At 47.8% G+C, this 23,335-nt stretch overlaps 2 protein-coding genes across 2 annotated transcripts in view; both read left to right on the top strand.

Annotated features, from left to right (window-relative positions):
* The window catches only part of whrna (whirlin a), a 90,712-nt gene extending 80,588 nt beyond the window's left edge, over positions 1-10,124 (top strand). Inside the window, exon 14 of the mRNA XM_035392457.1 lies at positions 7,157-10,124. Within this exon, the coding sequence (XP_035248348.1) occupies positions 7,157-7,339 (183 nt within the window). The 3' untranslated portion in view covers positions 7,340-10,124. The remainder of the gene's footprint in view (positions 1-7,156) is intronic.
* A 4,498-nt stretch (positions 10,125-14,622) lies between these two features.
* The window catches only part of akna (AT-hook transcription factor), a 28,652-nt gene continuing 19,939 nt past the window's right edge, over positions 14,623-23,335 (top strand). The window contains exons 1-3 of the mRNA XM_035391560.1: positions 14,623-14,746; positions 20,262-20,962; positions 22,212-23,223. Coding sequence (XP_035247451.1) covers positions 20,587-20,962; positions 22,212-23,223 — 1,388 coding nt within the window. The 5' untranslated portion in view covers positions 14,623-14,746; positions 20,262-20,586. The remainder of the gene's footprint in view (positions 14,747-20,261; positions 20,963-22,211; positions 23,224-23,335) is intronic.

Raw genomic sequence — 23,335 nt, 5'->3', positions numbered from 1 at the left:
CGAATCGTCTCTCATAACTTCCAGCCCCTCCCACCCCCTTTCATCATCACCATACATGTGAGTCACTGGCCACGCCCACACTGCGAGCGGCGCATTCCCCCAGCCCATTCACCCTTTGTCAGAATGCACATTTTCTTCACACGGAGTCGTCGGTGACTGGATGGGCTTGCCAGGCCTTGTAGTCGAGCCAGAGACCCTCGGGACGCTCCCGTCCGGGCCGGATGCAGTGCCGGATGCTCTCGTATGTAATGGGCCTAGATGGGCCGAATGGCTCGTTCTCTTTTCGATGGGTTTAATACGTCCTGTGCGCTCATTACTCTTACCCCCCCTGCCCCCCCCCCCCCCCCCAGCTGATGAAGTGAAACAGGCAGGCTCTCTGGCGGATAGCGTAATGTTTCCTGTTGCTAAGAGCTTTGGAAAAAAAAAAAGAAACAGTATGGCGGTTAAACGTAAACGGGCCAATCAGGAGCTGCGAGTGTTTGGCAGCTGAAATAGTCTTGGCAGGAAGGGGACTCCTGGTGGCAGAGACGGAACATCAGGACGTGAGGAGAGCCATTTTGAGCCGGTTTAAGCAGAACACAGGCTGAATTCCATTACATTTCATTCGTTTAGCAGATGCTGTTATTCTGAGCACCTCCCGATAGAGGAGAAATAAGTGCTTTCACCTGCTTACTATGAGAACGTTCATCAAACCTGGCAAACATCATACTCCCAGACCAGCAAGATGCAATATCACTAAAGCATTACTGTAAGTTAACTACGTTAGGCAAAAGACAAAGTACAAGTTCTTAATACGTACAGACTACATCCATAACAAGGCCTTAGAAAAGTAATATAAAACCCATAAAAATATCACCTGAAACCATAAAAATACCATAATTGGTACAAAGGGTGGGACCGCTGTTTGGAGGGGATGGTTGTGATGCCCTGGCCAGTTTGGGAATTTGGTTCCAGTGCTGTGGGGGCCAGTGCAGATGGTCATTGTGACTGGGACAAGGGGCTGTGCGGGCCGGGGGGGAGGGGGGGGGACAGTCGCCTCCAGGTTGCGGAGCAGAGAGATCTGATCGGGGTGTCAGATTTGAGGACTGACTGGATGTGTAGTGGAGCTGATTCGTCCACTTATCTGCAGGATTACACCATGGTTTTACTCTCGATCCGAGCGGCGACGGGCGGCCCGTGAAGTGGGGTGGGGGGTGCGGTGGGGTGTGGGGTGCGGAGGGGTGGGGGGTGCGGTGGGGTGTGGGGTGCGGAGGGGTGGGGGGTGCGGAGGGGTGGGGGGTGCGGTGGGGTGTGGGGTGCGGAGGGGTGGGGGGTGCGGAGGGGTGGGGGGTGCGGTGGGGTGTGGGGTGCGGAGGGGTGGGGGGTGCGGAGGGGTGGGGGGTGCGGAGGGGTGGGGGGTGCGGAGGGGTGGGGGGGTGCGGAGGGGTGTGACGATCGCTCGGCTGCGTTCCACGTTAGCTGCGGAGGTGTAGCGGCGTGAGCAGGGAGACCGGCAGGAAGGGAAGCTGCAGTAGCCCAGGAGTGAGAGCCTGAGGGCCTGGGGTAGGACCCGTGTAGAGCAGGCGCTGTGGAAGAGGCAGCCATGCTGTGTGTGTCACTGAGAGAGTCTGCACGCCTGGCTCTCCCAGCATCCTTTACACTCCTCTCTGGCGTTCTGGTACAGCTGCAGCTCCAGCTCCAGCGGGGTAATAAACGGGCTTTCATTTCCTCATTCGGCATCTTCCTGCTCATTCTCTCTAACCCGTTTTTTTTCTTTTGTCTCTGTATGAAAATGTGGAATGACGTTTGTGAACCGAGCCACGGATCTGTGGCATTCCCACTTTCTTGAAAGCGCTGCTTTTCTTCCTCAGTCTTTCTTTTTTTTCGTCTTTTTTTTTTCTTTTTCTTTTTTTCCCCCAGGGAGTGATTGAAAGCCATCCTTGGTGATAAGAGAGGGCTGATTACACAGCATGGGGGCTGGACGGGGTGGGCTCAGGCGGGGGGGGGGGGGGGGGGGGGGGGGGGGGGGGGGCGCGGGGGGGGGGGGGGGGGGGGGAGCGGGGCGGGATGAATAGGAAATCATCATGAGGAAGATCGGAGGGGAAGACCTTTCTTTCCCCCCCCCCCCCTTTCAAAGAATGACGGAGGGAGGGGAGGCAGAGGAAGAGGAAGAGGAAGAGGGCGGGCTTTGCTAACAGACAGGCTTGCTCGCGTGGGCTTCTGCTCAGGCTGCAGCGGAGAGAGGGAGTTGACTCAACATCAGCGTAATGGAAATCAGTGAATTTAATGCATTTTTATTTTCTGCCAGTCTCCCCCTTTTGTACTCAGGCTAATTGCAGCGAGGAGCGGAGAGGGCCAGAGCACGCCGAGATTTCCATATCAATACGCTGTCTGAATAGTGCCAAATTCTGCGTGTGTGTGTGTTTTTTTTGTTTTTTTTTTCAGGCTTTGAACTGGTGACTAGTGAAGTAATTACATTCGGGTTCACGCTCGACATTTTTTGTGTGTTTTTGTTATAAATCTGAGGCACGATTTTCAAATGTTCTGACACAATGCCGTTGCCATTGAAATGGGGTTATTCCGTTGCCAACTTTTGTACGTACCGAACTCTAAAACATCACCACAGCTGCGCGTGTTTTTATAGGCTGTGTCAAACGGTGTCTCTAAACTTAGTATGTCTAAATTAGGTTCCTTCCTTCACATTAACATAGCAGAAAATCTTTTAACAGAAGTAGTTTGTGTTCTGCCTATGCTGTAGATGAAAAACAGATGCTCCAATCAAAAGAATATAATGCTTCGTGATCACTGTCGTGTTGTCCAAATTATATCGTTCCAATGAAAACTCAGTCCTTTACACCAGGATTCTTTCCATTACCGCTCTCTCTTTCTCCAAGCTTCCCTTCCTGTGGCAGTCAGGAATTATGGGTCTTTTTGTTTTTTTGTTATGTCTGTTTTTTTTTCTGTTATGTCTGTTTTTTTTTTTTTTTGGTGCTCGGTAGAAGATACCAAAAGAAAAGCATTTAAAAATAAACACCCTTCCATATTTAGCCCCATCTTTGATTGGCTGGTGATTGGCTCGCTGAGGCAATCACACGAGAGGGTCCACCCCTCTGTGAGCGTCATGATTGGCAAGCGGGTATGTTTGTTAAAACTTTTTTATTTATTTATTTATTTTTTTAAACCCTGCCAGTCTAAACAGTTGCCATCAGCTCCACCCTACCGGTTGATCTTCTAACCGGCCCGTTTTAGGGAAGCGTTGACCTCCCGCTCCCTCACACCCTCACGCCCGCTGTTTTTTTTTTTTTTATAAAGAAAGGCCCATAATAAACGTGAGAGCATTAAATGTCACCTCCGGGAGACGATCTCCCAGCAGCCCACTGGAGCGTTTTATTTTTTTATTTCTTTTTCTTGCGGCCCGTACTTCACCCGTTTAATTAAGGCCGGGTCTTGGGCGATCGATGGCGGCGGGGTGGTTCTTTGTCTCGCGAATCTCCTGCTCTGAACGGCCCAGAGGCCAGGCGTGAGCCGGACGTGATCAGCGGTGGGACGCGCCGATGGGAGGGACTTCTCCTTCGTGAGGCCTGTCCTCTCTCAGCCCATCTCCTTCGTGAGGCCTGTCCTCTCTCAGCCCATCTCCTTCGTGAGGCCTGTCCTCTCTCAGCCCATCTCCTTCGTGAGGCCTGTCCTCTCTCAGCCCATCTCCTTCGTGAGGCCTGTCCTCTCTCAGCCCATCTCCTTCGTGAGGCCTGTCCTCTCTCAGCCCATCTCCTTCGTGAGGCCTGTCCTCTCTCAGCCCATCTCCTTCGTGAGGCCTGTCCTCTCTCAGCCCATCTCCTTTGTGAGGCCTGTCCTCTCTCAGCCGTCTCCTTCGTGAGGCCTGTCCTCTCTCAGCCCATCTCCTTCGTGAGGCCTGTCCTCTCTCAGCCCATCTCCTTCGTGAGGCCTGTCCTCTCTCAGCCCATCTCCTTCGTGAGGCCTGTCCTCTCTCAGCCCATCTCCTTCACGAGGCCTGTCCTCTCTCAGCCCATCTCCTTCGTGAGGCCTGTCCTCTCTCAGCCCATCTCCTTCGTGAGGCCTGTCCTCTCTCAGCCCATCTCCTTCGTGAGGCCTGTCCTCTCTCAGCCCATCTCCTTCGTGAGGCCTGTCCTCTCTCAGCCCGTCTTCCTCTGGTCCGGTCCGGGGGATGGCCCAGGTCTGATGCCGGGGCAGCTGGGAGGCTCCCTCAGGGTCCGAGCGAGGACCGCAGTGACAGAGCTCCAGGGCCGACTGTGGCCGGCGGCCCCGGCAGGGGAGGCGTACATTTTGGCTTTGCATCGCCCCCGGGGGTGTATGGGAGGGATTCGGCCTGTGGTGCCCATTGCTCAAGCGACCACTGTTAGCTGTCTGGGTGCCCTCCGCACATGCGTATGGTAAATGGTAAAATGGTAAATGGACTGCATTTATATAGCGCTTTTATCCAAAGTGCTTTACTATTGATACCTCTCATTCACCCATTCACACACACACTCACACGCCAACGGTGAAAGGCTGCCATGCAAGGTGCCAATCAGCTCGTTGGGAGCAATTAGGGGTTAGGTGTCTTGCTCAGGGACACTTCGACACGCCCAGGGCGGGGGATCGAACCGGCAACCCTCCGACTGCCAGACAACCGCTCTTACCTCCTGAGCTATGTCGCCCCATATGATTGGGTCTCGCCTCTGCACGTGTGCGGCTTGTGGCTGTGGTGTGAGGAGGAGGAGGAGGTGTGGTTTGGCAGCAGGGGGGCGTATATGAGCACGCTGGTACATGGTTCCAGCACATTGGACATTCGGGTGGGATTAGAGATGCCAAATAATTCAAAAACATTTTTAAAAACAAAAAAAAGGCCTGATGTGGAGAGGGCTGGAACCGAGGTGCGATGGGCGCGTGAGCGAGGGTTGACCCGCTGTCAGGAGGTCAGTCAGAGAGTTCTGCTTGGAGAGGCACCACGGCTCTTTCTCCCTCCGCTTCCACACGGAAGCGTTCACCTGCCAGGAAGGAAGGCAGAGCTAGGGCCAGCTCCAGAGGCCATGTCTGTGAAACGGGATTAAGGATTCGTCCGGCTCGTCCTCGCAAATATTTGGGAAACGGCTCACGATTTCGCGGGCCCTCCGGCTGGTTCGCGTTTGTGCAGACGCTCGTTCTGAAAGCGAAGAGTGAGGCCGGGTGTTCGAGTCTCAGTCGTGCCATTGCCAGCTGTGGCCGGAGGCTGCATTGGCCCAGCCTTGCCGGGGAATGATAGGGGGCTGTCCAGCTTGTTCCATCAATCTCATCGCTCTCTAGCGGCCACTGCTGGTCAGACCAGGTGTTGACACATGAACCGAGAATATGCTGGTCTTGTTCCCCTCTGACGACGTGGGCAGTGTATAATTGGTGGTGCGTTTGCGTTTGCAGTGTGGAAAAAATATAAATATGAAAATATAAATTTAATTTGGATTTGATTTGATTTGATTTAATCAAATTAAAAAGGTTTCCAAAAGCTAGCCAGCTATCTCGTTAGTCCCATGTTCTGAAATAAATCCCCTGGATCAACCATGTTTCTGAAATACAATCACACGCAGTCACATAAATATAATTTTGTTCTGAATATTGGTGAAGCCGTGTTCAAATTTGTCTGTAATATCCTGGAAGTTTACTTGCACCTGGAGGGTTACAGTACTGCAAATAAAGTACTAAACCCCGGGTAATTGGATAGTTTACACCAAAAATATTACTCAAATCCCTTCCAGCTTCAGTTAATTCCTGTACAAATTTCCAAGACTGTGTCCCTATACGTCCTCTACATTTTTACACTGAAATTTGAAAGTTTGAAAGTTGGCTTTCTGGAGTTGAAAAACGATTTCAGTTTTAGTGCAAATTTTTCTTTGGCTCAGGCAGTGTTTGGGTGCGGTGAGTTTCTGATGACCCTGCTGGCTTTATGGTGTCTGATATGGGTGCTGTTTACAAGTTAGTGGTTTAATGTAATTCCAAAAGTAATTCCAAAGCAGCTAGTAGAATAAGGATACACCTGCAGAGGTCGTATATGTCGAAATTACATGATTATTAATATTTTTAATTACATTAAATCTTATTTTAGTTTGGAACTATTTCCTTTGGCACAGGCAACCTGAGACCCTCCGCACTCTGGCACAGTATAAAAGTGGCTATTTGTGTTTATAATTGGGAATAAACCAGATAAAAATTGATGTCTGGAAACATACCATTGCTGTGCAAACTGCTCTGGTGCTTCCTGAAGTTTTCTTCCCCCTCCTGAAGTGCTTTAAACCACCAACCTGCAAATGTCCTTGTAGCAGTGTTATAAAAAACAGTCAGAAATGCCTGGAAATATCTAAAAACAGGGATACTCAAGTCCTGGTTCTGAGTGCCCCAATGTCTGCAGGCATTTTCTCCTACCATGTACTACACCACCAGATTTTACGAATTATTTACCTCCTTGGTCCAGGAAGTATGGTTGAGTAGCCCTGATCTGAAATATCCTTCATCACACATGAAAGCTGTCTGGGTCCATTGAAAACACACACTAAAACTGAAATAATATATTTTATACTCCAGAATGTGAACTATCCCTTTAAGGGTAAATCCCCCCCCCCCCCCCCCCCCCCCCCCCCCATCTGGTAATTATACTCACTGAACAGTTACAGGACTAGGATGGGTGCTTTTACAGAAATTGCCATCGCAAAAGTGTTAACAGAGCAGTAACAGCGATAACTGCTTTATCCATGGAGGATCGATTTCAGATATGGCGTACAGTTCAATAAAGTGGAGTAAAAGAAAATCTTTTCCTTGTGTGTCACGCTGTGTTTAGAAAGCCATCATCGATATTGAACTGGGCGCTCAGGCTTCTGAGATTACATTGACCCAGCAGATACTCAGCTCGGTGTGTTCTTAACAGAGCCGGCTCCCAGTCTCCCTTCCAGTTGACACCAGCATATTACAATTTGATGCATCTGAAAATGCATTGATTCTCTGTGACCAAATACAGTACTGTGGCAGTGCAACTTATTACATGTTATTTTCCTCCCCCCCCCCCCCCCTCTCTCTCTCTCTCTCTCTCTCTCTCTCTCTCTTTCTCTCTCTCTCTCTTTCTCTTTCTCTCTCCCCCCCTCTCTCTCTCTCTCTTTTTCTCTCTCCTTTTTTCTCCCCCGGTCCTCCGATGCAGCGAGGTGGCTCCGCCCACAACTGCGGGCAGCTGAAGGTGGGTCAGGTGATCCTGGAGGTGAACGGCGTGCCGCTGCGGGGGCGGGAGCACCGGGACGCCGCGCAGCTCATCGCCGAGGCCTTCAAGACTAAAGAGCGGGACCACGTCGACTTCCTGGTCACCGAGTTCAACGTCGCCCTGTAGGGGGCGCCAGAGAGGCGCCGCGCTTGTGGAACCCATGGGGAGGGGCGCTGGGGGGGAGGAGGGCCGTTGAGCACGGCCAGGGGGGTCGAAATATGTTCTGCATGTTTTAGGCCATACCCCCTTTTCTCTGCTCCTGTTCCTCTTCCTCTTCCTCCCCTTTTCCCCACCCTCGGCACCTTGCTATAGGCCAGAGTTTGGAGCCCTGGGAGGAGAAATACTTGTGATTGGTAGTGAGCGCCAGAGGCTTTCCCACATTCGAGGGGGGGCGGCTGTTCACGACTCCCCCTGTGAGAATACCCTGCGAAACCCCCTGCGGTGTGGGGCAAACACAGCTGACCAATGCCAGGCCCCGATCCAGGCGAGCATCCAGCCAATGAGAGAGCAGAGAGTGGGAGGAGGCAGAGACTCGTCACTGAGACGACGTGAAGGGGGTGGGTCCTCCCCTCCCTCTGCGGTTTAGACGCCCCCAACAGGAAACAGGAAGTGGACAGTCCCACAGGACCCTCCAATGGCTTCCACGTCCCACGCCCGCTCTTCCAGCCGACGCCACGTATCCGACGGTTACAGTGTTCCTTCCCGCCGCCACCCCCCCCCCCCCCCCCCAGGGGTTCTACGGCGTCCCGTTTCTACACTTCCACCTCGCTGGGCGTGGGCGTGAGCAGGATCTCACGGGGCTGGACTGTTGAACTCTCTCTCTCTCTCTCTCTCTCTCGAGTGTCGTACCATGGTGTGGGAGACTCTTCCCCCCCCCCCCCCCCACTCCTGCTAATGCCACTGTGTGTCTAATCTCTGTGTCAAACCGTCACTGTGTGCACCTGGGGGAATGTGGCTCTCACACGTACTCACAGCCGCACTGTACCACCACCTCCACAGCCCTTTTCCCAAATCCCTCTTTTTATATGTACACGGAGCTGTCGGTTTATTTTCTAATAAGTTCCTCCATGTATAAATGAATAAATTTAAATACGCAAAAAGGAAAAAGAAGAGAGTTGTACAATGTGAGACTACTAGAAGTGGTTTTTTGAGGTGGGAACTTTCCAACAACGTTTAGAAAAAACTGCCATCGGCGAAACTTCTTGGCTTTTGCTTTGCAACATTTTTTTTTTCCCTCTAAATGACACCATTTCGATTGCCTCTTCTCCTATAGGTCAGCTGTGGTCTATATTATTTTCATCAGTCCATTGCGTCCACCACACTGTAATTACACTCAACACTGGTGATCGAATGGTGGGGCAGGGCTGGGGTTTGGAAATGCGGGGTCACTTTTGAAGCTTGGTGTTCATGTCGACGAGTCCACACGGACATGGGGGGTCTGTGCAGAGAACACAATGGGAACCCCAACACATACACAGAGGTTAAACGGACACAATAAATAAACACAAATAGAGAAACTGAGGCACTTTACCGTTAATATTTAGTCATGGAGGACACAGCAAATGTGGGAAGGGGAAAGGAAAAAAGAAAAGGACTGAAAAGGATTGTGGAATAGGAGAGAGGGAGGGAGAGAGGGGGAGGAAGAGGGGAGAGGGGCGGGGGGAGAAACTTGCAATTAGACATCTCAGGTGTGGGGAAACTTCAGGTGTGTTTTTTTTCCCGGAATGATCGCTATAGTGACAGCGATCTTCCTCACAGAGGAGACAGAATCTCTGAAGTTTATAAAGGAACGAACTGAAGGACGATAACTCAGCGACTTGAAAAAAAATGCTATTTTGAACACGCAGTGACACGTTGTGTTTGTGGATGAGAGTCGTATGCAGAATACTGCTGTATTTTTCTAAAGGGACAGACAGACAGCTGTGTGGAAGGGTTCCATTCACCTGTGCACGTGCTCCCAAGATTTTAAATATATATTTATATTTTATACTGAATTACAATTATGAACTTATAATGTATGGAGGAACATGAATACAAAATGTGTATACATACAATATATGAAGTTGTGATCTATATATATATATATATATATATAATATATATAGACTGTAAAACTTTATACTGTAACTGTTTAGATGACAGTAAAGGCCATTTCTGAGTCCTGCCTGCTTTTGGCTTTTTGGCTGTTAATTTTTTTCTGTGTGTTTTTAGTTTTAGTCTCTGAATGGGAGATGTTGTCATGGTGACTGAGGAGGAAGGGGCACCTCCAGGATAGGACCCCTGGTGTAAAGGTTATACTGTGCCACTGTTAGAACACACACTCTGCTGGTGTGATACCGTAGTGACACAGATCCTATATATTCACCAGATGATTGGCTCTGTGTTTGAGTGTTGAATGCTCTGTCCCCCTATTACTGAAAGCATTCCATTAATGCCAAGTCGAATACTGTAACTATGGATGTTTTGTACTGTAATATCGCACAAGAAACTCCTCTTGTAATTTGGCTAGAGGAGCTTTCCATCAGATGAGCCTATAGATTTTCTGCTATTGCAAGCTGGTAGACTGACTTAAAAAAAAAGAAAATTAAAAAAAAAAGATTTTTAAGCAGATGCAGTTGTCATGTACAACTTACAACGCAGTCCATACAATGATGTATGGACCACCGGCATAATGTAAGAATTGATCACACAAGAGAAACAATTAAACAGTTCCATAAATCAGTTTTAAAGGCCTGGAAGTAAAGTATTTGAGTCGTTTATGCAGGTCCACTCACAGCGAAAGAGCTGCAGGGATCATTATGAAGTGCGCCAGCAATTACGAAGTTGCTGGACATCAGCGATTCTCAGATAGTTCCACGAGAGAGTTGATGGACCTGAGATGCCGTTTAAAGAGATGGATTCTCAGTGGGTTTGGGACGACAGCCAGAGGCTCTGATGATCTCAGCTCAAACCTTTTCCTCGCGCTGAGTAGTCAAATAACGTCTGGTGAGGTATGCATATGGGGTTTGAGGCACTGTTCTCATACCCAGTTGTCCATGAATTTTTATTGTATTATCAAAAAAAAAAGCTTTTTACGTGTGACAACAAAGGAGGTGAATTATCGAATTATCCTTTTTCCAACAGAGATGGAATTTAATCATCATATTTTCTGCTGCATATTTAATAAGGTAGGCAGTGCCTGGCTGTGCATCACTGGCATGTACAAGTAAGGGCGTACTTGAATGTGAAGTCTCATATCCGTATAAGTATACTAAACGCCTGAAAGTAAGTGGGGACCATTTTTCTTCATTGGTACATCTTAATCATGGGACACTGGTCAACTCTGAAGTGGATCCATTTTGCAGACAAAAGATTCTCACACTGTTGCCATCCTAAAGCAGAGTTATTCAGGTTAAGCAGGGTGTGGCCTGCCAAAGATCTCACTCATTCTTGGTCCTTTGATCATTGAAAAAAAACATTGTAAAATATTGTATTATTCAAATGCATAAATGCAAATCCAGGTCTGCATCTGCGAACTGTCAGCATTCCTCACATTACCGACTATATATGAGGAATAACTGTGAATGTCTTGCCCCTCTCTGACACCCAAGAAATGGTAGTTGAGAAGCCCTGCCCTGAACGTCCCAGGACTGCGTGAGTTGACGATATTCAGTTGCGAGCACTTGACATTCCGCTGGTGTCCATTTTGTTTTAAACGGAGAGGGGCTGTCAATCCAAAACGCTCGTAATTCTAAAATCATACTTGAAGGGCCACATCGGTTCCTGTCATCATGACCTCTAAAGCTGTGGAGACCCTGTGGGCAGCCCTGGGAGAATAATAAATAATAATAATAAATTTATTTTATATAGCGCTTTTCATGAACTCAAAGACGCTTTACAATAAGTGGTACATACATACATATATATTTACATACAATGAAACATACAATTCAGAGAAGGAAAAAATAAAAAATAAGGGGGGGGGGGGGAGACAAACATCTAGGGAAAGCTAGGGAAAAGAGGTGGGTTTTAAGGTGTGATTTGAAGGAGGTGAGTGAGTCAGAGGTACGGATGTCAGGGGGGAGGGCGTTCCAGAGTTTGGGGGCGGCAACTGAGAAGGCGCGGTCGCCAAAAGAACGGCGCTGAGAGGGGATGGTGGTGAGGAGGCCGGCAGTGGATGAACGTAACTGTCTGGGTGGCTGGTAGGGGAGCAGGAGATCAGAGAGGTAAGTGGGTGCGAGGCCATTTCGGAATTTGTAAACTAGGAGGAGGAGTTTGAATGTGATGCGTGATGTGATTGGGAGCCAGTGTAAATCTTTCAAGATAGGGGTGATGTGAGACCGGGAGGATGTGCGGGACAGTATTCTTGCGGCCGAGTTCTGAACCGATTGCAGTTTGTGTAGGAGGCGGGAGGGAAGACCAGTGAGGAGTGCATTGCAGTAGTCTAGTCTGCTGGAAATAAAGGCGTGAATGAGCTTTTCTGCATCGGGATGGGTGAGAGAGGGTCTGAGTCTGGAGATATTACGCAATGAAACCTTGACAGTGTTGTTGATGTGCTTCTCAACGGAGAGGGATGGATCGAGTATGACACAGAGGTTGCAGACCAGGGGGGAGGGGGAGGCAGGGGAGAAGTTGTGTAGTTTTGTGAGCTGGGGTTTTGGTCCGATGAGAATAATTTCTGTTTTTTTGCAGTTGAGTTTAAGAAAATTGTGTTGCATCCAAGATTTGACGTGTGTCAGACAGGTTTCAATGATGGCAGTGGGTGGCTGATTTGTGGACGTAGAGCTGATATAGATTTGGGTGTCATCTGCATAGAAGTGGAAATTGAGACCAAAGCTGCGGAGGATGGGGCCAAGAGGAAGCACATAGATGGTGAAAAGGAGGGGACCAAGAACAGAACCCTGAGGGACACCCTGTGTGACAGTGGCAAGATCGGAGGTGTGACCATGGATAGATATGAATTCTGACCTGTTTGTGAGGTATGAGTGAAACCAGTTGAGAGATGGGCCAGTGAGGCCTAGGTGAGACAGACGGGTGAGGAGGATGTCGTGGTTGACTGTGTCAAAGGCGACCCTGCAGCATCCCGTTCCTCTCAGTTATTGCAAGAAGGAACACGAATCACGGCATAGAGAAGCAATGGCTGTCACTGCTGAGGGCGACAAAGATAATACTGAGCCTACACAACCACGGAAACCCTCACACTTTTCTCCGTTCTTTTCTATCGCTCTTCAAATTAATTTTCAAATTCTATTTTATAGGTCCTCCGCTGGCCTGACATCATACAGTGTTGCCAAAGCAAAGGAAGGAAACCAACAGAAGGACAAGGTAAACAAAAGCCGTGTTTAAATGACTAAGCTGTTATTGCAGAAACAACCGTCTTTAACTTTACTGGCATGAACACACATTTTATTTCCCTATACATACAGTGTTACAGAAAAAAAAAACTCAAATATATTACAAAGGAGAACAAAGTATAATGGCATTACTGAGAATCTACGAAGATAATAATACAATTAATTTAAAAAGTGAGAAAGCTCGAGAAAGGGTAATGAACTGATACACAAAAAAATAGGACTGTAATTAATGTGAAAGTGCAGTGTCTCTCCCTGTCTTTTTCTCTCTGGTTAAATTAAATTGTGTTTTACTGGCATGATAAACCATTATAGTGCTGCCAAGTCAGGCTGCCTATCATTTTCATTCTCTCATTTAAATTTCCTGGAAAGATAGGATATCCATAATCCTAACTGCATGTGAAACCACTGCAGAATGTACCATTCTTTCAGCACCCATCAATACTAAGTCAGGCGCACACACTTGTTTGGTTTCTGATATGTTAAGATCTTTTTTTTTTTCAAAAATCTGTCATTCACAGGTCTTAGATGAAAGAGGTGTTCTGTCTCTCTCGTTTTCAAATAGGAATACATTCTCTCTCACACACACACACTTTCTCTCTTTCTCACACACAAACGCGCACTCTCTCTCTCTCTCTCTCTCTCTCTCTCTCTGTGCACACAAAGCTGCAGCACATTGGCATCCAGACAAGCTGCAGGCCAGTGCTCGGCAGGAGGGATGAGCTACTGTTGTGCTCTGTCAGGTGGAGGTGACAGGTAAACGAGACCACTGTCTTCCCGCTTCCTGCACTAAGCATTACATTTCATTATGGTGGGCTAGCGATAGATACGTTGTCAAATATATGATGTATCGTTTGCCATGTATTAAAAGGATATAACTCAAGTTTATGGTTAATTTTTTTCTTGACAATATTAAGGTTATTGCTATGCTACTCTTCATTTTGAATTACCCGGTTCTCAACTTTCTTACAGACACGATATCATACAATAGTCCAGCTTCCTATTTTGACTGCGGGACCACAAAGGCTAGCTAGCACATGGTAACCGGTGGTCTTACAGCTCCCTTACGTGGTATCAAAGGGTATAGCGTTTTTCAAAAGGCTCCCGTCTGGTCGTCATAGGTACTAAAGAATCCTTCTCACTGCTGTCGGCAATTTTTGGGAACGTGAATTATAATTATAATTATGGTTTTGCAATCCCATATTTTTTTTTCCGAATGGCGATGGCACGGTCAGCTTGACCCACTGTTTATTGCCGCAGAGAGCCAGACATTAAAAATGTTGCACTACGCACGGTAGTTCTGTTCTATCGAAGTTTTCAGAATAAGATTGTTTCGCATAATTCGCAAAATACACAGAATGCTATTACATGACCATGTTCGAATAATAAGAAGCATAATGCTCCAATAATCTGCTACATAAGAATGAAATAATTGACTGATACCAACGGTGTGGAGAAGATTATCGTCTGCTTTATTTAAGTTTAACTATGGTGACGACCTGTAGAAACGTGGACTTTTCTGTTACGCAGAAGGCATTGCTCTGATCAAGGTGCGTCTCGGAAATGTCAGTCATGGTGCTGAACTGCGGGTCCAGGAACAGATTTCTTTTAAATCGTACTGCATCTAATTACACCCATTTCCCACCTACAGAGTAAAGGCACAACGATTTCGAGTTGAATAGAGCTACGGGGTATCTATTTAACTGTAATACGTAGGCTTTGTCAGCTTATTATTAAAATTGGTTTTCAAAACATCTTGCCCTTGTCAGGTGGCAAGTTAGCGAAAGAGTAGTCGTTAAAAAAAAACAAATGTGTGGAGTAAATATCTGAAAACGGCTGGGTTTAGCTCAGGTTATCCAATCCACTTTATTCGCCAAACATAAAAAACACACATTCGCATATGTATTGTTTCGAAATGTAAACAGTAAACAGACGAAGAAATGTGTGAAGTAAAGTTGCCTAACCAACTTATTTAAATCCCTGTGTCGAATCGTTGCAGGATTCGGCGATTCAAAGTGGGACGGGGACATTTTTGAGAAGCCGTGGTTGCCCTGTCGCTTGGTGACACACGTCGAGTTTGTTAGTTTATGCGCCGTTCTCAAGGCAACCCCAAGCTTGCTACTTCGAAGCCTGCAACCTCGGCGTCTCTCTCAAGCTATCCCCTTCTACCATGAAACTATTTCTTGAGAAACAAACGTGTGAGGTAGGTTATCGAAAAATGCATTTTGCTTTAGTTTCTCTAGTCGGGATGATGCACGTAGTTGGCTTACGGTTCCCTTATTTGCTTGCCATTGAACAACGTAAATGTTTAATACGGCTACCAACAGGTAGCTGTAACTACTGCATTTTCGGTGCTAACAAAGATTGCAGAAGCAAGATATTGGCGGCAAGCTAATAACGGGCACATGCATCGTCCAACATTTATCAGTGTTCAAAAGGTGTACTTTGTGTGCTGCGTGCCTCCTATCTGTATTGCGATTTGTTGGCAAATTGCTTTATTAAAATATCAGTATTTAAATATTTGTTCAATGTGAAACATATTAGGACTAATGTCTTATGTATAAAATATTAAATATATTAGTATTATTTCATACAATAATTAATAATAATATTATTATTAATAATTTAATAATAAAATAATAGGATTATGCCAAAATAGCCTACTAATTTCCAACGACACAGTAAAATATACAGCATGTAGCGAGATAGGCCTACGCTCCCTTAGCAAACAGGTGATACACAGGTCAAACACCAGAATCCGTAAATAATGTTATAGAGACGTATCTGGTCAGACTCTGGCGAATTAAGAGGTGAAAGGTTCTTTTTTGGATGCCCTCCCAGACACGTGTCTTCAGCTCACAAATCAGATCTGGTTTCGGACGTTACTGTATGTGCAGTTGCGTGCTCCTATAAGCAACGTTAGGCCTATAATTTACGGTGATAATATGATGTTATTGGCCTACTCTGCCGTGTAAGGGAAGACGCATAAGTTTGTTTTGTGTGGCAGTGTATAATGGTTGTATAATTGTATAATGGTTGGTTAGGGAACTGGGCTTGTACACTGTACCAAGGCATTTAACTTTAATAGCTTCTGGAAAAAATACCCAGTTAAAACTGGTGAGGTAAGTGTCTGCTAAATGTCAAAATGTCTGCATTTTACACTAATTCACTTGCATTATGATTAAAGTAACTATTTTTGCCATAATATGCATAAAACTCACAATAACACAATGAATATATGCCGTTCATAATTTTATTATGACTCTTGGAATAGAAGCGGGAGGAAATAGTGGGCTGAGATAGGACTGCATTACTAACAGGGCTAATGTTTTGCCATTCTGATCAAAACAAATTTTGCCACAAAGGCTAATAATACTTCTTTTTTTAAATCTTTTTTTTAAAACCCTAGAACAATTTCTGTTTTAATTTACCGTGTTGAGAAAGCTAGCTTCAGCATGACATCTCGTTTTCGACTTCTCACTCAAATTAAGCTTTCTCTTTGTATCTGGCAGTGCCATCAATGGCTGTGTTAAGTATTATGATCAGTAAACAATGCAAATGTCAGACACCAAAGGCCGTTTGGCTCAAAGAAAGAGTAATTATTTTGTTTTGGTTCAAGTCTGTATAATGGGCACTTTGTAATCTTTTTTTTTTTTTTAAATCGTAATATCTGCAGTGTATTTTCCCCCTGCATTTTAAATGCTTTTTTTCCCTACTTAAAGGTACATTAACACGACCACTGGTAGAACAACTTATTGTTTTAAAATAGTGATGGTTGGTCAGCCATTGTTATGAACAGTGATGGTTGGTCAGCCATTGTTAGGAACTGTGAATACGTGTGGAGCACAGGAAAGCATACTTTAGAATGGAACGGTTCTCTGCGAGCAATGCTATCTGGCAAACGGGCTACTTGTGTGTTTGGGAGTGCAGAAGTATTTTCAGAACAGCGTTGTCATGCAGAATTGCCTAGCTGTAAAATTTGCCCTATGACTCACAAATATTTCTTTCCCTGCTGAGAATTTAACTTTATCCAAGCACAATGAAATGCTTTCTCAAATATTTTTTGTTGTTAGTTAGGTGATTGTTTATTTCTTTGAAGTAAAGGAGATTGTGTTCATCACATGTTTGTTTCACCATAGTTTATGGCTTCAATGGAAACACTAATATAATGTCTTGAAGTCATGCACAGTACAGTAGACTACGGAACAAAACAAAAACAAATTTCAAGAACTGGACGGACACTGTGAACAGCTGTAACTTTCGTCCCTCTAGTGGTGTGACGTTGACACTGCGGGAGCCAGCCAGTGAGTAAGGTTTTCTTGGACTGCAATTTACCAGTTCAGCCCAAAAAAAGGACATGATTTGGATGCAAGCCCCCAGCTACCCCTTGACAAAGCATATGCTCTGCCCCCAAAGGCCTTGAACGCATGATTTACTATTGCTTGTCATGTAGTATTACTTATTTTCCTCGTATTTTTGCAGCAGTGGACGTACTGAGGCTGGTGAGTTTCATAAATTTCCCTGACTTGTCAGAAATTGATTAAACTGCCAGAAAAAACAGGTACACCTGTACTCACTGATACGCTAGTGCCCTTGCAATCTATCAGTCCGCTTTTGCTTAGGCAAACCGAGGTAAATCACTCTGAATACGCTTTTCTTTATTTTGGCTTTGGCGCTGGTTTTTAATTTGTTAGAAATCATTAGACTGAATGTCTTTCGGAATAATAATTGTTTATTGGCAGTGTCACTGGAAATCGCCTGCTTAAAAAAAGAAGGATGATTAATGCGTGCTGCTTGGGGAGAGTCGGGTCGCATAATCGCCGACTGCTTGCCTGGTTAATTGTGCTCTTCGCATCTGCTGCCATTGAAGATAGGGAAGGCCATCTGGAGCACCTTGTTCCAGTAAGTACAGTGCGTGTGGGGGGGGGTTGTTCTTCTGGCCGAACGGAGGCCGGGGAGCCGCCCGGCGCAGTTGCCTGGGCCCGCTTGTTATTCTGAATTTGGAGCCGCGCGCTAATAATCGGCTTTCCCTAATCTGGACCAGATCGCGGGAGCCAACATGGACTCCGGCCACTTTGAGTCAGTGTGGCTTAAAGGATAAATCTGTCCGTGTGCTCGTCTGTGTCAGCAGAAACACACACACACACACACACACACACACGCAAACACACACACACACACACACACACACACACTTGTTTGTTTTCTTTGAATGAAAAAGACATGGGAAACATGGCTCCTTGTAGCTCACGCAAGATGTATTTTATATGTACCCTCCAGATTTTTACTACCACTGCTACTGTCACCACTGCTTTGTAATGGTAGACCTGAAACCGGCGACTTTACAGGATGCCGTTCATATTTAATAAATCTGACACAGTGTGTTTGTAAACCCGGTTCTGCTTTGATGTGAATTCACATTGCTGCTGTCAGATTGTGCTTAGTTGTGTGCTCTTGATTACATGTGTGTCCAACAGTGAATTTTTGTGTTCTTCTGTGTGTATGTTTGCCTGCATGTTTGCGTGTTTGTGTGCACAGGGTATGACTCTGCTGTATGCCAGCGCTGGTTTAAGGCCGACACAGGAAAGTACAGGGTGTGCGGATACATTATGAACATTTCTGAAAGAAAGGTGTTCCCTCTCTCTCTCTCTCTCTCTCTCTCTCTCACTCTCTCTCTCTCTCTCACATACACGCACTCGCTGTTTTCCTCAGAGTTCTGTTTTCCACGGCGGTGAACGGGCGATGCTCTCGTTCTCTGTCAGGGAGAGTTCCCGTCTCTCAGAGTTCCGTTCTGAGCCGGGCGGCCGGCCCGCCTCTTGTTGTGCCCGTTGTCACGGTTACAGCCTCCCTTCAGCCCGGAGTTCCCTCCCCACGGCAGCCGTCCCAGCGCGCTGCAGAATGCGCCTCCCCGTGCCCCCCTCTCACAGGGGCCGGTCGACTCGGTCAGGGCTTTAGGGGGCTACAGGGCATCTGGTCCCCTGAAGAAAAGAGCATGTTGCCTGCTCCCAAGCATTTTTCTACTGATATTGTAGAAGGCATATACAGGGACCTTTTAGAAAATAAAGCAAATAGGCTGTATTCCCCAGTAATGTGTATAAAAAATTGCAGTACCTGAAGTTTACGTATGTTGTGAATTTATCTTCAGGATAGCTTTAAGTGTATTCCATTCCTGTAAAGGTGGGTCGAAACAGCTCATGTTCTGTAGCTGTCTCAGTAGTTGACTGTGGCTGGGAATTCATGCTAGCAGGAAACGCTCGGTCTTGACTTGCCGGAGTGACCTGGGTGAATTCCTCCTGGGCTCCTCAGGTCACCACCACGTTAGTTCCTCTCGGCAGTGCTCCAAACACCCGCCGGGGTACAAGAGGTCTTCAGTGAAAAATCTCCTGCACTCGTGCAGTTTACCACCCTGTGCCCTTCTCATGTAAAACTGCTGATGTTACGGGTTGGCCGTTGGTCGTACTGGAATGGGAGACCTCCTTGGAAAACTCCTTGGTTGCCGCTGGAGGGGGTGCTGGTGGGACAGTTAGGTGCTGTCCCAAAGACACCCAAGGCCCCAGCCCAGTGACGTGGCACCTGCGCTGTAGTAGATGGTGCCCTCTTTCGGATGAGATGTGAAATCAAGGTCCTAGCTCACTGTGGTCTTTACACATCTGACGGTTCTTCTCAAAAGAGCAGGCCCGGTTTCCATGGCGCTGGTCCTACTTTTGATTGGTTATGCAATCCTTCGCTCTCCCAAAACCACTTTGAATCCCCCGTTTGTCACCGCAAAGCAGATTGGGCACAGTTGCTCTATCTGGAAAAATTAAGGTAAAAATAAATACATAAAGTCCTCACTGGCTTGTGCTTGAGCTGCACTGCCTGTTGCCCAGGTGTAGGTGGCGCTGTGGTGACCCGTGAGGCGTAATTGCCGATTCTGAATTGGGTCGACCAAAAAAATTGCTTAAAAGGGCTGCTCCTCTTCATGAGGCGTGACGTGATTGGTTGTGATTTATTCTGACATGTTGGTGTCGACCCGTGGCAGAAGCTGCGCACGTTGCGGAAGAAAACATTTGTACGTAATTAAGATATTTCACAGCTTGTTAGAGGCACGTTTATTATGTGGATAATGAATAGCGGCATTAGCAACGCCGATGAGATGCCATTAACCATCAGGGCTCGTTGAGGAGGAGCGCGTTCAGGTAGAGGCAGTCAGCATTAGCGTGCGTGTAGGCAACCGACACAGAGGATGTACGTGCGTATGCGCGCGTGTGTTCATGTGTGCGTGTACACATCTGTGCTTTAATTTTATATGCCCTTGTATGTGTGTGTGCGTGTGTGTGTGTGTATAGATGCGCATGAATGTGGCTGGTGTGCATACACTGAGATAATCTGTGTGTGCAATATTTATAAGTTTGTGAAGTGTATTATAAGTTATGGGATTTTAATGACTTTGTTATGAGTGACAGTCGTTTGTTTACTTTTTATGAATGATGTTCCCCAAAGTCATCCCGTCTGTCTGTCTGTTTCGGAACAAGCTTGCTCAGGAAGTTTTTTAACAAAAGTTTTCAATGCGGTGGTGAAGAGAAAGTTTATGTAACAGGGACTGAGACTTTTGGAGTGTTCAGGTCATGGCTTGACCCAGTGCTGGACTTTCTGGACTGTACAGAATGAGCACAGATGGGCTGATGACTGGTTCTCACCATTATATTCCTGTTGTTCTTATTTTTTTTATTCTGTAGGACTTCAGAACGCGCTGCTGACCAGTCCACTGCAGGGGAGTGAATCGCTTGGCTGGTCTTTCACCTTGGCCATCACGTCTGTGAGCTCGATGAGTCAGTTACTGGCAGGAGCATTGTGATTGGCTTTTAATAATCGCATCTTCATGTGAGGCCAAATACAATAACTCAAGTCCCCTCCCCGTAGTGAGTCGAAGCCACGCTTTGTGAACAGCCCTCCCTCCATCATGGCTCTGGAGGTGGTCAACAGAGCTTTAATGGTGAACAGGACCTAGGGTCAAAGGTCAAAGGGCAAGGCAAGGGCGGAGCTGGCCGTGTGAAAGAGAGCATGGAGAGGAGGAGAGCGGGTGGAGCTGGGGCGCGGGGTCGGCGGCAGGCCCCTGAATCGGGACCCCCCTCCTCTTCCTGCGACTCACCCTGGGAGGGGGGGCGGGAGAGCCCGGTGGCGGGCGGGGACTTCTTCGGCCAGATGGACGAGAACGGGATCATCGGGCTGGGGGAGGCCTCGGCTGGGGAGGAGCCGGAGGAGGGGTCGGAGGGGGGCGCGGACCTGACCTGGGACCCCGGAGACCCGGACCCCGAAGACGGGCCCCCAGACCTCGAAGACGGGCCCCCGGACGAGGACCCCCTGGAGGATCAGAGCTGCGGCCTGAGTGAGCTGGAGGACTCGGAGCCCCTGTCCCGGTCGCCTGGCCTTTCGCTCTGTGAGTCTCCCACACACACACACACACACACACACCAAGGGTCTCTCACTCCCAAAATAATATATGCATCACCTTACACTGCAGTCAGGGAACTGCAGTACGGTGTAAGGTGTACTCAACTCCAGGTCCTGCAGGCTGCAGTGCGGGGAATGAAGAGCACAAAAAACTTGACAAGACAAGTACAATTTCGCGATGCAAATAAAAATAATTATATTACTTGCCTAATATTCTAATTCAGGAGAACTGACTGTATCTGATGGGAGTATTTTGTGAACGAATCACTGTAATCTTAATCAAGGGAAGTGTTTGAAAATGGTTCGAGACCTAATCAGTTTAAGGGAAAGTTTTCCACCCTGCTCACTTATCAGCTCAGCAGCTGCCACTGCTGCCTGAACCAAGGCGGTAAGTTAATTAGTGAAATCAGGTGGTGTAGTACATGGTTGGAGAAAATACTACGGACACTGGGGCCCAGGAGAGTTGAAGTTGAGTAGCGCTGGTATGAGGGTCAGGGAACTGGGCCGTGTGCAAGTTCATATCCCACGTGGAGTGCTGCCACCTTGCCTTTGAAACGCAATGTGCAAGTAAATTTGATTTGTCTTTATTTTTGCGGCCTGAACTGCCCCCAGTATATTTGCAGCATTATGAATGGATAGGATGTAAAACTATGAGCTGTGATAAGTCTATTTTGATAAGGGCATCTGCAAAACAAAATAAGTCATGTTATGTAATAGCCTTTAATGTGCGACAGAGATGGTTTATCTGTTGTAAATGCAGCGAGCAGCGTGCTAATGAGAAGACGTTAGGCACACTCAGCCAAGTTAATGAATTCTGTAATGCTTTTTTTTTCTTCTTCCGTGAAGCACCAGCTCAGAGGCATTATCTGCAGCTAATTTTTTTTTTATTCCAGTTTTTAATCATAGTTGAGAGTTCAGCTTCCATTAAATACTTGTAAAAATGAGTTTTGTCTTTGTATTACTTCACAGTGAGTGAGTGCAGGGCAGGGAAGCATCTGCTGGTTGTTGAGGGATGAATAGTCGAAATAAAACTGTGCCTCATTCCCCTCTATCTGTATCTCTGTCTGAATTTATCTCTGTTCCGTTTTGAAATGTTTACTGGCATAACATCACTCTGTTGCAAAAGGTTACGAATAAAAATAGACAAATCCATCAAACATTTATCTGTCTCTGTCTCTATCTCCATCTCCATTCTTCGTATCTATCGCTATCTCTTTCTCTCTCTCTCTCCCCAGATGAGGAGGACGAAGGGCGTGTGGAGTTGGAAGACTGGGCAACGGAAGGGAACGAAGAGGAGGACGGTGACGGCGAGGAAGGTGCAGCGAGCTGGGCGATCCGCAATCGGCAGGCTGAGAAGCTTCCGGAAAGAGACAGGCAGCTGGACATGACGGATGAAGAGCGAGAGGGAGAGGACACGGCCACCAGGGGGCGCTGTGAGCCACTCTTCCTCATCGCCACGGGAACGAAAGACATGACGGATGAAGAGCGAGAGGGAGAGGACACGGACACCAGGGGGCGCTGTGAGCCGCTCTTCCTCATCGCCACGGGAACGAGAGACACACGGCGAGGCCGGGACGCCGTATCCAGGGGCAGTTTCCATGGTAGCGACCTCGCGGGGGAGATTTCGGCAGGTCCGTTCTCAGGGGTCAGTTCCCCTCGTGAGGGAGAGGACGATGGGAGGGGACTGTCAAAGGAGGGCTTCCCTAACCAGGACCTGTCCCCAAATCCGTACCGACCCAGAGGGGCCGCGGCGTCCCCGCTGTCCCGCGCCGGGGCCCTGCACCCCTCCAGGGGGCAGCCGGACTCTGAGGCGGGGATCGAGGGCGAGACTCCGCCCGAATCCGGCTTCGCCGAGGGCCACCCGGAGTCCCGACGCAGCCGGCTCGGCCGAGCCCCGCCCACCGCCCGCCCGCCCTCCGAGCCCAAGGCAGAGGAGCCGCTCTTCCTCCCTCCGGCCCCAGTGGGCAGGGTGGAGGAGGAGGAGGAGGAGGGAGGTGGAGAAGGAGGTGTAGAGGAGAAGCAGGAGTGCGACCCGCGGCCTCTCCCTCTCCCCCGCAAGCCTCCGTCTCCGGCACCCTGCAGAAAAAAGAGTCCCAGCATGCATCTCTCCGGCCACAAAGCCCGGGCCCAGCTCCCCGAGCCCTCCCCTCGTTACAGCCCAGAACCAGGGGTGCGCAGGAGCCCCAAAGCCCCCAGAGCGAGCCCCCCCAAATCCTCCACGGGATGCAGGGACTCTGACCACGACAGGTGAGTCTGACTGTGGCAGTTGACGTGGTGGGGCACTCTTATCTGCTGATGTTACTCCACATTTTATACGTTCACTGGTGAGAGAGAGTGGGTCCCCAACTGTCCTTCTCCA

This window comes from Anguilla anguilla, chromosome 14, assembly GCF_013347855.1.
Source record: "Anguilla anguilla isolate fAngAng1 chromosome 14, fAngAng1.pri, whole genome shotgun sequence".
Lineage (NCBI taxonomy): Eukaryota > Metazoa > Chordata > Actinopteri > Anguilliformes > Anguillidae > Anguilla > Anguilla anguilla.
This window is presented reverse-complemented; position numbering and strand designations above follow the sequence as displayed.